Source organism: Patella vulgata, chromosome 4 (genome assembly GCF_932274485.2).
Source record: "Patella vulgata chromosome 4, xgPatVulg1.2, whole genome shotgun sequence".
Classification (NCBI taxonomy): Eukaryota; Metazoa; Mollusca; class Gastropoda; family Patellidae; genus Patella; species Patella vulgata.
The window spans coordinates 86,922,317-86,937,874 of NC_065882.2; the positions used below are offsets into that span (position 1 = coordinate 86,922,317).

A 15,558-nucleotide genomic window follows, 5' to 3' on the forward strand; every position below is an offset into this window, starting at 1 on the left:
CATTGACGTGTTCTGAATGATGTGAGCAATTAGCCTATGAAACGGTCTGTTACGACAAGCTTTGGGCGTGTTTTGCACGGAACTGTGCGTAATCCACTAGTAACATCAATGCTGATTGGTTAATCAAATGCCTGACTTCATAGGGTCAAAAGTCGCGACAACCGGCCAGATCTTCATGTAGTGTAGGCCATTGAAAGTATAAAAAAACGAAAGGAAATATAGATGTGTCTTTTAATAAGATTGAGCTATCATACGGCTATGCGGTCATCTCACAACCCACCGTAGTGCTACTGCCAGGCCCGTAACTGGGGGGAGGGGGGGGGCACAGGGCTAAGCCCTCCCCCTGCAAAAAGTTTCGCCCCCCCCCCCGCGAAAATTTTTTCGACCATTAAAAATAGATAAACATTGTCAGTCGAATATTACAGCACCCCTGAGAAGACTTCCCGCCCCCCTTGTTGCACTGAGTTAGTTACGGCCCTGGCTACTGCATGCGGACAGACTACAGCTGAAATGTTAGAAAACCCGTGCGTGAGACTTACGCGTCACTTGCGTGTGTTCGGCACCGTAGATCGCAGACTGGCCGTAGAGACTTTTGGTCCAGTAGGTAGACAATTTTCACCCGGTTTCTTGCGGCTGGTCTGCGAGCTACCAAACCCCTCCTGATGATGTCATGAAATGGAATGGGGGGGGGGGGTACGTCCTATTGAAATACAATCGATCCTAATTAGGTAGTAATGGAAAATGGAATGGAATAATTCAGAAAAAATATGCAAATTATATAAAGAGAAGACGCCTGTCACTACCTAAAGCTAAAAGAGAATAGCAGTTCACTCATTTGGAACAACTGTTGTTTCTCCTGTGAGTGTATTGACATTACACGCGATAAATTAACTATTGGACAGAACCACACGAACAAAAAACTTTTGAGAGAGAGAGAGAGAGAGAGAGATGGGGGTTAACATCAACTCAACACAAACTAGGTCATTTCGGGACGAACATATGGTTCAATTTTATTTCAATAATTCGCTTGCGCGTAGGTGTCTTTAGCAGTGGAAGGAAACCGGAGGACCGGCCATCCCCACGCCGAACTTTTGGACATAACACTCGACGACAAATTAGGTAACAAATTAATAAAACAATATTCAACTGACGGTTTATTTGTAACCAGTTTAATGACTGCTCGTATAATATAATATATAATCATCAGTAAACAAAGCCTTGCCCATTATATAATAGATAATCTTCTAGAGCAGTGATTCTCAACCAGGTGTGCCGCCAGATCTTTCTACATGTGCCTCGAAATTTTGAACGACACACTATAAGAAAATTTCTCACTAAAGAAGTCAGCTATTTGACTGGTGAAATTCGAAACACTGCTGTGTTTTTCTTTATTTAGTTTGAGTCATTCTATGTGCCTATGCGTTCATATATATTTAGCCAGGCGTGCCGCTATTTATTCATGTGTTCCAGGGTGTGCAGTTGGCAAAAAAGGTTGAGAACCACTGTTCTAGAGATAATAAGCCACAAATGAGAATCGTTACCGTTTGTCTTATCTTAATCAACCAATCCTATTTTAATAATAAACACAGATTCCTGTTTAAATTAAAATACGAATGTACCAGTTCAACAAATAGTTATAGTTAGCTACGGGAACTGTCCAAATATGGTTAGCTATAGAATATCTTCAAATATAAGTAGCTATGTGAAGTTCCCAAATATAGTTAGCTACGGGAAATACCCAATATGGTTAGCTAGGGGAAGCCCTAATTCTATAACTAGCTAATGGACCTCCCAAATATAGATAGCTACGGGAAATACCCAATATGGTTAGCTAGGGGAAGCCCCAATTCTATAACTATATAGCTAATGGACCTCCCAAATATAGATAGCTACGGGACTACCCAAATATAGTTAGCTACGGAAATTTCCCAAATATAGTTAGCTACGGGAAGTCCCTAAATATAGTTAGCTACGAGCAGCCCCAATTATAACTAGCTACGAGACTGTCCAAATATAGTTAGCTACGGGATTTTTTTTTTTTTTTTAAATCTGGTTCGGTTGAAGAAATCACAAGATACGCGAGAAGAATTTCACCGGGGTAGCATTTATCAAAAATATAATTAATATATAAAACTCTATAAGGTATATATCAGTATATTTTAAATGGCAGTATATAAATGATATGCAGGCTTATATAAAGATAATAAAATGATACAAATGAAAGTATAATATTTTTCAATTCATAATTCACAGACGACGTGAGAGAATAATGACGTTCTAAAATAAGTCGGTACTATACATGTTGGTGTCCACGGGAGTCGTTCGGTAAGGTACTGGGATCTCGACCAGAATATAACGGGTTTAAATCCCGACAAGGACCGAGAAGAACCATTATGATTCTTCAAGGCCGGTTATCACAAGTCAGTGTGACCAGTCGTTCGTATGGGATGAAAAACCAAGGACCAAACGTGTACTCAGTGAAGTATCATGTAAACGCGGCAGATGAAATATAGATTTCATATATTATACAGACTAGAAAATGTGAACAGAGGCCCTGATGACCGGGCCGTATCGGCGGTTATTTAAATTTTACTGGGTAGCTGTTAATCTCTCAACACCTTGTCAGTATAATCCATGAAGGGCTTAACATTTCTCAACTATATCCTATACAAATAATATTACCCAACATTTCAACTGTTAAAACTTTGATATTCTTCCAATCCCCACAATTAAAGCATTAACCATTCCCAAATAATAATACCTTTACCTCACACACAACAAAACAAATTAATAGAAAAAAACATTAATAAATTCAGATATTCTTTAATTTAAAAGTTCTAAGATAGATTGCCAGGCAACGATACATACTCCCACAGCAGCAAAGTCGTCCGGGCAGTAAACGGGGTTGTCTCATATTTGTTTTTGTAAGTAATTGAAACATTTACAACACACTAAAATCTGATTACGAGTAACAATCCTTTAAGTAATTATCAGAAAACATTAGAATTTGTTTTCGATCGTTTGTCTCGTGACCTTAAACACCGTGTGTATAAATTTATATTAACTTTAGCCTCTAGAACATCCACAAGGTTTCTCAAGTGATCACGGGCCATAACTCTGGTAGTAATAATCGGAAATTGGATAATACATTTAGCATCTAGAGCGTCCACAAGCAATTGCGGACGCCATACCGACCTACGGACGGGGCGACGGCATAAACGACCGCATTTCGATATGGGCGAATAAAATATCAAACCAATGATATTTATAATTTTTCTGGATTTCCTGCAAATGAATCTTCGGCCAACTATTTAACTAATTAATTACCTTGACTCCCCGTAAAAAGATCCAAACGAATTTAAAATCAAATTAAAGTGGGTTATATTGTCACCCTGTTGTAATTCAAATTCATGCCTCTTCAATTTTATTAAATCAAATTCATGCCTCTTCATTTTTATTAAATTTTAATGTTAAATTTTATAAAATTCTAATTGAAATTGTCTGGTAGGATGGTAATTATTACTACCAGTCAGTGAAGACTGGTAGTCATGACTAGAGCCATATAGCTGTTGTCTATATCAGAAAAACATTAATGAAATGAAATTGTAATCTGTATGTTTCACTAACAAAAATATAGTAACAACCAAAAATATTTAACTAAAATATAATTTCTAAAATATGAAGATATAACAAAATATTATAAAATCAAAATAAACAATCAGTTTGATTGACAACTTCATAACATCAGATTATTATAATAATATAATATTGACTGCAGGAGTTGGTAAGTTGTGTCATTCACAATTTATACATTAAAAATAAATCCTGTTTTTTTTTTTAAATTGTGGACTGAACCCACAGAAACTAAAGCCATGTTAAATGAGATAGAGCATCAGGGATTCTCACTCACGACTCTTGCATACAGGACTCTTCAAGCATACATGACTTTTGCATACATGACTTTTGTTCCCATCAATAACTAAATACAGTGAGAGTTTAGAAGCAACATGGTAGACGTCATCTTCTAGCTCTAATATAATAAAATAATGATTTTTAGAATTATAATACCGTATCTTTGTTACTCCGTATCTTTGTTACTCCGGGAAACGGGACTAACCAACTGAAGGATATGCATACTGCTCAATCTTGTCTGATTTGTGTGAAAATAAAATCTTGACCTGGTTTGATCTTATGTATTATTTTGATTAATAAATTATTAAATATAGTAAATGGACACTTTTACTTTTACACTCACCTGATGAAAGTCTTTATATATATATATATATATATATAAAAATTCTATCATTCACAGGCATCAGAAATTATATAGCAAGCCTTGAAATAGTGCATTATCAGGCACAAATCTAGGCTTTATCAGGCACAAATCTAGGCTTTATTAGGCACAATTCCTCTAATGTCTGCCATTTTGTCTCTGCACAGATTTGTTTTCAATGATATTTATATAAAGTTCAAAATGTCACGTACTAACTAGTTCGTTTGTGCCTGACATTATGTCAGTTGTAACTCAAATGATAAAATGATTATTTCTAGGTCTCGGGCCTTATTCAATAAAACTTTTAAATATTTTAAGAAAACAGCCTTTTAATTGGCCAAAAGCTCAAATTTGTGCAATAATTTTAGTGCTAAGCCAATGAAACATCAGTTTTCTTAAACCATTTTAAGTTTAAGTTTTCATGAATGAAGCTCGAGATTGACACTGGACAGATTGTCGATTATAACTCAGTCTGATTAAAATACAGATCTATATTTCTTTTCGTTTTTTTATAATTTCGATCGTCTACAATACAAGAAGATCTGACTTTCGATGGCCTACAATACAAGAAGGTCTTACTGGTTATAGTGGAAGGTCACGTCAGAGATCATACAAACGGCTTTTAACCCTATGATGTCAGACATTTGAAAATCAAATGTTTCTAGTGGGTTACCCAAAGTTCTGTGCACCTCATGCCAAAATCTCACGCTAACAGACCGTTTCATTGGCTAATCACTCACATCATCCAGAACGCGAGTAATATAACAACTCTTCCAGATCCTAGTGTAGTAAAGACAAGTAAAACGAAATCTTGAACTATAAAAAATGAAACTAGATAGGATCTGTGTTTTAATTAGATTGGTTATAAGTAAAAGGAATATTATAATACTATTAAGCTGTAGCATTTATTTCTTCTGAATACTGATGTATAGAATCTATATAAACTCCTAAATGATCGGGATCCGTATCTTTCATTACACCATGACCTAGATTAGCTATATATCTCTGAGTACCAAATTTCTGTACCATTTCTTTTGTTGCCTTCTTGATCTCTTCCTACAATAACCAAAAATAATAAATACAATGTCCTAAAAGTTACTAGTTCTTAATTAACTGTTAAAATTTATTAGTTTTTAATTAAAAATAAATGTTAAAATTTATTAGTTTTTAATTAAAAATAAATGTTAAAAGTTATCAGTTTTTAATTTAAGAATATAATATATCAATTTTATTCACCTTGGATGCAAACATCATAACAGGATCCATGTTGCCTTGTAAAGTTACATTAGGTCCAGCTAAACGTCTTTAAATATAAATAACAAGTATTAAATATACTAGACATAAAATAACAGTAACACATACTAGAGAGAGAGAGAGAGACAGAGAGAGAGAGAGAGAGAGAGAGAAATGAAATGGATTTTAACATCCATTCAACACAAACTAGGTCATTTTGGGACTAACATATGGTTCAATTTTATTTCAATAATTCGCATAAGCCTAGGGTTTTTTTTAAGCGGAAGGAAACCGAAGGACGATGGGAAAATCCATGAGTTTGGACAGGCAACCCTACTAGTTCCTTGTCACATACAAGCGGGAAATCGAAATCACTTGACGTGCGCATGTTAACCATTCTGCCACCCAACCCCTCGGTTTGTAGTACAGTAAGGACTCAACAGTCTTCACCAAAACATCCTGGTCTTATTCTGGCCTCGGCATGAAGAACCTACAGGAGATTTTCACTTGACATGGCTCATGTTTGTGGGGCTGACATTTGAATATCGACAATTAGCTTGATGCTATAGTTAAAAACATTTTAACAACTATACCCCCACATGACAAGGAAAAACATGTAAATTACGCTCTTACACAAAATTCAGTAATAGTAGAACGGTCTATTATAAAAACTGTTTTATTATACCTGGCATGAGTAGGCTTCATTGTCCAGTCTAACCCCACCACATCGTAACCACTATTAGCTAATTCTTCTACAGCAAAATGGGCATCTTTAGCAAATATTATCTGTAATAAAATAATAATATTAAAAACATGGTACATACTACATGATTTTTGGTGATTTTAAACAATTTTATGAATTTTCAAATAAAGTTTTGATATTGAATGAATGTTCAAGAAATTAATGCTAACTACACAAGATTAAATGATACCCTGGGTTACAGTGACACTTGTAAAATAAAATAAAATGGGGTTTAACGTCCTACTGTTTTGCTTCGACTGGGCTAATGAAGACAGTGTGCTATGAGGGAAATTTTGCCCGGGCAGCGGAACTATGGCTTACTCTTATATCGAATTTCAACTGTCGAGGGATTTTTTAAGTGCACACCAATCAATACACGGGGCCTTGGTTTTTCATCCCATCTGAACGACTAGACAGCTGTGTCAGGCCCTCCGTCCTGAACCACTGACAAGGGAAACTACGCCGGAAAATCCCAATGAACTTTCTCGGCCAATGCAGAGATTTAACACGCATCCTCTAGGCAGGCGAACCAACGTCTTACCTCTGAACCAAGAGGCTCCCAGTGATACCTGTAATTGATACCTGGGTTACAGTGATACCTGTAATTGATACCTGGGTTACAGTGATACCTGTAATTGATACCTGGGTTACAGTGATACCTGTAATTGATACCTGGGTTACAGTGATACCTGTAATTAATGTTAACTATGGATACCTGGGTTACAGTGATACCTGTAATTATTCATCTTACCATGGGGACAGGTTCGAGATTTTCTTCAACTAATCTTTTTTTAACTTCATGAGATATTCTTCGCAAACATGGTAATTCCATTTCATTAAATAATTTAGGACCTAATTCACCTCCATATGAATCAAAAACTTGTACTATCTGAAAAATATATATATATATTGTACATTCAAAAACTTGTACTATCTGAAAAATATATATATTGTACATACAAAAAATAAACAGATTGATCAGATGGGATCTGGCTTGGTTACAGAACATGTAACATATTATTACTGATCTGTTTACCAGCACTAGTATCTAAAGCGGTAGTTAATTGATCATATACCGGTACACAGCATGAAAGTCCTGACTAGATAAGTGTCACCCTAGTATCATGGGGAGAGAGAAGGAAAGAGAGAGAGAGAGAGAGAGAGAGAGAGAGAGAGAGAGAGAGAGAGAGTTTAACACTCCACATAAACTAGGTCATTTCTGGACGAACATATGGTTCTATTTTATTCCAATAATTGGGGTCTTTAGCAGTAGGAGGAAACCGGAGGACCCCGAGAAAACCCACAAGGTTGGACCATTTTCTTGAAGTTCCTGATTAGATAGTCACATCTGTCACTGTATAGTGTCACATCTAAAGGTGTATTATTATTACCTGTATTGTTATTATTATTATTATTATTATTACCTGTGCTCCAGCTTTTATTTGTAGAACAAGATGTGTTATAACTGCATCTGTTAATATCTCTAATAGTTTACGAGCAGCTACAGGATATTCCACTAGAAATCGTCTGGCTCTATTAGGATTAGGACCAGCGCTTACGTTCTCTATCATAAATTTAACTAACGTCCACTGAAATAACAACAAACATTGGGTTATTTTAGAATTAGGACAAGCATGTAAATTCTGAATAAATTAACATTTGCTTTATCAAACTGATTTTTTGCCCTAAATAAAATAAATAAATTTTATTTTGACATTCCAAGTTGTAAAACCTCTAACTCCTCCCATATTCCTGAAGCAATGGCCCGAGAAATCCCTCTCTAGATAGGATGTAGATAGGATTCAAATCTAATGAAAATTGGACCCATAAGATGGCATCAAGAGTTGATATAAACATCGCAGGCTAGCGATGACATCGAGAGTTGATTATGGTCTTGTCATGTTAATTAATGTCTAATAGTTTATATAATATTTAAGGTGTAAAGAAAGACCTGCAATAGGTAGATTTATCTCTTTTTAAATGTTTAAGTACATCTTTTCTAGTACTGAAGTATAAGATTTATTTAGGGAAACGAGCCCCAGACTACAGGACGGACGACCTACTTTAATTAATACCCATCCTCTTACTTACTGGTGCTCCTGCAAATCCAAATAATGGAACTTTTCCTTTTAATGTCTTCCTAGTTAACGTAATGGCTTCATAAACATAACCAAGTTCTTTCACCATGTCTGGTTTAGGATTCAATCTATCTACATCACTCGGTAATAATATGGGATCCGCAAAAACAGGACCCTGGAATAAAAAAAATATACAAAAAATGCTTCTCAAACAGGCTATATCTGACACTAACAAGATATATCTGAATTTAGTGAGTGTTGGAGGCTAACACAACATAGCCTATACCCTCTAATGCCCGTACTGTATGGCGGACTAGGGTGACAGACGTAGGGAAATGATGGTAGGTTTATGTACATGCACCACTCAAACTGCCTCAATTGTATTGGCATGGTTTGGGGTGAGTGTGTGTGGGAATTGGGGTAGAGAAGTAGTCTATATATGAACAACTACATACATTCGAAATTAATAATAAGGATCAGAAAAAAAATATATCGAATTGTCTCTGTTTTTCTCACAAATATATTACCTGTCCTGGGTCATTAGCTACTGTTAAAGATGGGTTCTCGTGTACAAAATGGGTGATTTAATGGTATATATTGACTAAAAACATATTCAAACTAATTAATTTGTCATAACTTTGCTTCAAATCCTTCTCAAACATTGTAATTACGAAGGAATGTCCTGCTATAAAAATTTGATCAAACCAGGTCATGTTTACGTCACCTGAATTACCTCTCTTGGAAGTCAGAGGAGAATTCATTGCATACATAAGACGATGTTGTCTTTAATCGCTTACTATTTATTACAAATATCGAATCCTAATTAAATTCTCGGATTATCCACTACCCGTGTTTGTTATCGTCATTTTTATCTCAGAAAGTGTTGTACGTCTATCTATTCATAAAGTTTATCAACTTGTAAATCAAGTGCTCAATGTTCGCGTGTGACCTTTGACATCACACGTGCAGAAATTCCTAATTGTTGGGCTGTTGATTAGGGGAACCCTTACATGTTTGTCCTGTATAAGCTCCATGAGTGTTTTTCAGGGAATCCAGTATTTGTCTAGTAAGATGGGATTTCTCTACTTTCCATATATACCAAAATTACCATACTTTTTAACCACCCGATACATATTTTTCTGGGAACCCATCTTTAAACCTACAGCTAAAGGTAATTACCTGTCCTGGGTCGTTAGCTACTGTTAAACCTACAGCTAAAGGTATAATTAGGATATCAGAAAATATGATAGCAGCATCAACTTCAAATCTCTTTACAGGCTGAAACAGAAAATTAATGGTTTAGATGGATAGCCAATTGTGAAAAAAAATAATAAACTAAGTAACGCAATAAAAATGAAATGAAATAAAATGGGGTTTAACGTCCTACTGTTCTGCTCTGACTGAGCTAATGAAGACTGGCATACTTACCTGAATGGTAAGTTCACACACCAGTTCTGGATCTCGACATGTAGCGAAGAATGCCTTATCCCCTTTGGCTGCTTTATATTCTAGAACGAAAAACATTTTTATATGGTGATAACGGCCAAAAAAGTTGTTAATAAATATCATTTCGTGCATGTAATAAATGGGGTTTTTTTTTGACTGTTATGACCAATTTGATTGTACTGGAACTGAATTTGAAGAGTCCCAACTTCAACAAGATTATCAAGTGTGTGGAATCAGTTCCCGTTTACCTGGTAAGTATCTTCCAGCCTGTCTCATCACCCATACCGGAACTCTTTCTGTATTTTCCCCTCTCGCAGCCCGTAAAATCAGATCATTCTGTAGAGGGGCAAAAACCTAAACAAAACAAAACAAAAACAAATATACTTAACTGTTGAAATGAAATGACACTGGGCTAATGAAGACAGGCATACGCCATACAGTGTGATATGATGGAAATTCTGCCCGGTCAGCGGCACTCCCTTATATCGAATTCCAACTGCCAGGGATTTTTTCATCCCATCCGAGCCACTTGACAGATGTCCTTGTTAGGCCATCCGTACATCCTGATTAACTTTCTCCTCCAACCTGTGACCTCCTGGCTAATATGGCCAGCATCTTACTCATTTAGTCACCGTGGCTTCCCAGAAAGGACCCCCGAACTAATATCTGTTTTCAGTAAGGACCCCCGAACTAATATCTGTTTTCAGTGTAACGAAGTGCCTCCATACTTTAATATCAATTTAGGTATGAAGTTGTTTCTTCATATTCTAATCATCTATAATCTATTTCTTTATTCATGGACATTGATGTATGTATTCTGTTCTTAATGGACATGCCTTAGACTGCTTGTATTGGGTATTAGGTTGACAAATCATCGATTATGTGACTTTTAGATCATATGGTCTGTTATTGAATCGAGTAGTGTGGTTTCCTGACCAGGAGTAGGGTCACCAGCTTAACCTCTGGGGTTTCCTCTAGGTACACTGACAGAAAAAGCCCTCATACGCGCAAGCGAATTATTGAAATAAAAACAAATATATAATTGGACCATGTGTTAGTCCCAAAATGACATAGTTTGTGTTGTGTGGGCATTAAACCCTGTTTCTCTCCGCTGCTTGTTAATGAATCATAAAGTCTAATCATCAGAAGTTTTTACAGGTCTGTAACAATATGGTTACATAATAGCCTACCATGTACCATGTGTCCTAGTTATTGGCTGAACTAAATATAAATTATATAACTTTCACAATCCATAGTTTTACATACCATGAGCTCAAATTACACTGATATTATTCACTATTAGAACTTTACACATAGAAAGGTTAGAAATGTGGGGGGGGGGGATACAACACAAGAACATTAACTGTTGGTATAGGACTATGGCTCTTTGCACTTTGCCTCGTTTGATTCGGTTATTACCGGTATAACATTTTGAGTAAAATATTAAAATTAACATTAAATAATTTTATAAGACATCATCTTAATTAGTATCTGACATCCATCATACATCACAACGTGTCATTATTCTAATGGACTATTTAATATAATCTGTTTTCCGTGTCGTTTATTATATGACATGGCTTTATTTTTCACTCAAGAAAGTCAATACGGTACCTTAACCGTACTAAAAATAGACACCGGTAAGTGTGTAATAAACCATTATTTGTCTATGTCCCCTCTTCTAAAATTGATCATGGTATAAAACAAATGTTTTTTCATTAATAAAACGAATCTCTATCAAAAATATTAACTTTATATCTAACAGTAAATGCAAAATTAACTCCACAAACCTGAACGTCTGCACTTGTTGATTCAGCCATCTCGATAGAAAATCACGTTTAATCCGAGTTGCGTCCCTTTATTTCTAGGGTGCATGGGAGACAAATCCATTTTATAACCTCACTGCAATCTTTTTTCATTGGGTTAATTTATTTTAATTAAAAGAAATATTTAAACAAAAACATAGATGAGTAGTTTATTATTTTTATTTTCTGGGATATTTTTTTTACCACTAACTCTGCAAAGTATTCACAAAAAATAATTTCACAAAAAATAATATTTAACAAAAAAAAAAAAAAAATTGATAAACAGAAAAATGACTAGATTAACACAATGTCATTGTTAATGGTTTCAAGAATACAACAAAAGAAAAAATATAAAATAAAAATAAACAAAATCAAAGAGACAAAAAGGCCTGGAATGCTTATACGATATCAAAAAAAGAAAAATATTATAATTTGAAATATAAGATAATAAATAAATAACAAGAATAAATAATAATATGTTCAATATTCCCCCTGGTTCACAAAATTCCTGATTGCCCATATAATAATAAAAACCTGCCCCAAAATGATGAAACATCAACCTTTTTTTTTTTTAAAACAAAGAAATGGAATTCACAATTCACTTACAAAACTTGATGAAATCTAAAACAATAATTATTTAACAGAACACAGTTTTATTGAAAACAATCGCTGGTTCATTACATGAGCATGGTGTTTCAATAACAGGTAACTTACCAAAACATTGTGCTAATATAATAAACCAGAGACTGTTAATATCTTCTTTGATTGGCATTTAGTAATTGAACATATTAACACACGGTACAATTTTATGGATACACAATTACTGAGTTTAATACTAAGCAACGTTTCGATGAGGATACTCTTGTCTTTATCAAAAATATCCCCCTCAATTTTAGTCTATGACATCTTTTACATAAATTTATTCTTTGAATGTTTTCGTAATAGTTTACTGGATTGGAATGCTTCATTAACGAAATCCTAAATACAAATTTTTAATTCACTACATATTTGTAAATATTGAATATACATGAACTATTTTAGGACTGATATTCCTTTCTGAGATGCAACCCCCACAATATTGTAATTTTAAATGGATTAAAAATCCCTCAAAGGAGGATGAGAGACTCTACCTGGTCCCTAATACATAGACACGGTTATAAATAGAATGCTGATGTTATTAATTGATTAGAATTGATCTAACTACAGACAATAACATATAATATATAATTAATACGCTCGCTCGTCTATACACAGCTTGATAAAGTCTAGAGTATTAATGCACTACTGATTAGCTCAAATCTGGGCTTTCTTCATGTCAAAATTCATATTCATGTAGTCTATAACTAAGACATTATATCCCATGTTATTCAACCCAATACATTCTTAAGAACATTTCTTTCATATGGCAGATCTGTCACAATGCAAAGACCTGACATATAGAAGAAGAAATGAAATGAAATGAAATGAAATGGGGTTTAACTTCCTACTGTTCTGCTCCTAACCTGGGCTAATGAAGACGGGCATACGCCATACAGTGTGCTGTGAGGGAAATTTTGCCCGGGCAGCGGCACTATCGCCTACTCTTATATCGAATTCCAACTGCCAAGGGATCTTTTACGTGCATTCCAATGTTTACACAGGACCTTGGTTTTTCGTCTCATCTGAAGGACTAGACAGCTGTCCTTGTCAGGCCCTCCGTCCTGCATCACTGACAAGGGGAAACCACGTCGGAAAATATAGAAGAAGAAGAAGAAGAAGAAGAGAATGTGAGTGGTAGTTAGACCTCAAATGATGGGGTTAGCACCACATTAGTTTTAAAAAGAAAATATATCACAAGAGATTATGGTTGAATAATAAATATTATGACAATAAACAAATAAATCTTCAGATTGAAACAACAGATCAATTAATTAACTGGATTGTACATCCCATATCACATTATTTATAGACAAGATTTTCATCCATTTTTATTATGTCAGTCATGCCCAATTTTGTCTAGATTGAGAATTTGCGTCAATGGTTTAGACTTCGTTCCTGGAGTTTTACGTCCACTATCACACAGGGTGACATCGTAGACAAGTGGTTTAGACTAATATATATATACTTGTTATATATATACACAGTACTGATCTTGTATAATTATAGCTTAATTAATTGATCATAATTATGCTAACTAATTAACTACTAATTAATAATAACAACAACATATGGCTTCAATGGCTGGTAATAAGTGACATATATATATATAGTACTTTGAATATTAATCATCAATAACAAATTTCTAACTTTTTAAATTAAATTATTTAACAGCCATTAAAGGGAACAGATGAGATTAAGATTGGCAAGATCCAATAATATTCCTGGAATGTCTTAACACACAAATATCAACAAAATATATCATGATCAATAGGGAAAGTTATTTTGATCAGTAAAATTCTGAATTTCAGATCAACAGTAAAAAGTACAAAACCATTATATATGTCATACAAGCTTATAAAAACATTTTAACACTGATTGCTATAGACAAAATACTATCAATAATCACCACTGGTTAGTTACAATGATTGCTATACTATACATAATTCATCCACTGGTTAACAAGACATAATAAGGCCACACCAAAATGATTTTATGTTCTTAGGGAACACTGGCATGAGAAATTTCCTTTTTTATTTTTTTGGGGAAAAGTATGGCGTTATATGGTTAAACACCATTTCATTTCTTCTGGAAAAGTCTTTAAAAACCAAAAGTATTTGATTGTGGTGTTCAAAAAGTTTAGTTCCAAATTTTTAAGTTTTGAAATTTAAAACTAAACATTTTTCATGTGATTCAAGTGGTTATTTATTTGTGAACAACCAGAAGAACAGAAGACCAAATTGGTGTGACCGAAAAATACTGTTATTCATCCACTGGTTTCAATTCTGAGACAATTATTGACGATGAAGCTATTACGGTACACATACTAAATGGTACATGTAACTGCAATAAAAATGATGTTTGTAGGATGATAGCACATTCTGTAAAGATAAACAAGTCCAAATAAACACACATACGGATGTAATATCTGCATTCTCATCAAATGACAATGAATTCACACCTTTAATAGACATAATATAGTACCAATAATACTTTGAATTATTAGGGAATGACCTTGATTCAAACAATTCGCTGCCTAAACAATAAGACAGTAAATATTTGCATAATAATGTTAAAAAGTTTAATGGTGACAGTACATTAATGCTGATATTCATTTATGGTCACATACTTCAACTTTACTACATGACATGTACATATACTCTGTGTCATGTTGTGGTTTCACAAAAAAATATATATTTCTTGACTTTTAGTATTTTAGCCTATCTGTGTTTGGTCAATATTAATTCATCCGTTCCATTATATTACAAATATAGTAATTGGTTGCACACGGCCATGTCTTGGAAACATAAATTATAAGTAAAATTCTCTGGCTTTGCTCGAGTTTTTGTGCGTGTGCTTTTTAGAAGAATTATATCCCTGATGGTCCAATTCATCCTGGGTGCTTGATCCAGTTAAATTACCATTATACAACTGAACTGATGCTCCCAAGCCTGAATCACTTGCAGCACTTCTTTCATCATCGTAAAATTCCTCGCCAATCAAGTCCATGGAAGTGTTCTTGAAACAACTGTCTGCCTCATTGATTGCCACAAGTAACTCTGATAAATCGGTTTTAAATGAAATAACTTTCTTCAGTGCTCTACAGTTTCTTTGCAAAACAGCTAATTGCTGATTTTTCTGACTCATTTGTTCTTGCAAAATTGTGACAGTTCTCTCTTTAGCTTGGACTTTCTCTTGCAGCATGCCTATTTCCATTTCCTTAGCAGACGATAATTCAGCCAGCTTTTCTTGGTGGAATTCATCTTTGGCATGTAAGGCCTCATTTTGTTGCTTTACGAGTGTTTCTAATTCATGAACCTTTTTATGAAGACCTGTAATGTGTTT

The 15,558-nt window shown here is 34.5% G+C and overlaps 1 protein-coding gene across 1 annotated transcript; it reads right to left on the bottom strand.

Annotated features, from left to right (window-relative positions):
• Nucleotides 1-1,153: 1,153 nt before the first annotated feature.
• LOC126819167 (uroporphyrinogen decarboxylase) lies at nucleotides 1,154-11,630 on the bottom strand. The gene is made up of 10 exons (XM_050547042.2): nucleotides 11,563-11,630; nucleotides 10,021-10,126; nucleotides 9,755-9,834; nucleotides 9,506-9,604; nucleotides 8,340-8,501; nucleotides 7,673-7,837; nucleotides 7,000-7,137; nucleotides 6,192-6,292; nucleotides 5,510-5,576; nucleotides 1,154-5,329 (listed from the first exon to the last, which is right to left on the bottom strand). The coding sequence occupies exons 1-10, from the start codon at nucleotides 11,590-11,592 to the stop codon at nucleotides 5,165-5,167; spliced, it is 1,113 nt and encodes a 370-aa protein (XP_050402999.1). The 5' UTR covers nucleotides 11,593-11,630; the 3' UTR covers nucleotides 1,154-5,164.
• Between the last annotated feature and the right edge of the window lie 3,928 nt (nucleotides 11,631-15,558).

Excerpts from the sequence above, each read along its gene's own strand:
- LOC126819167 (XM_050547042.2), bottom strand. The coding sequence starts at position 11,592 with ATGGCTGAATCAACAAGTGCAGACGTTCAG. Across the intron at positions 7,838-8,339 it reads TTGGATTTGCAGGAGCACCA|TGGACGTTAGTTAAATTTAT; the intron begins GTAAGTAAGAGG and ends TTGTTATTTCAG. Across the intron at positions 5,577-6,191 it reads ATGAAGCCTACTCATGCCAG|ACGTTTAGCTGGACCTAATG; the intron begins GTATAATAAAAC and ends TTATATTTAAAG.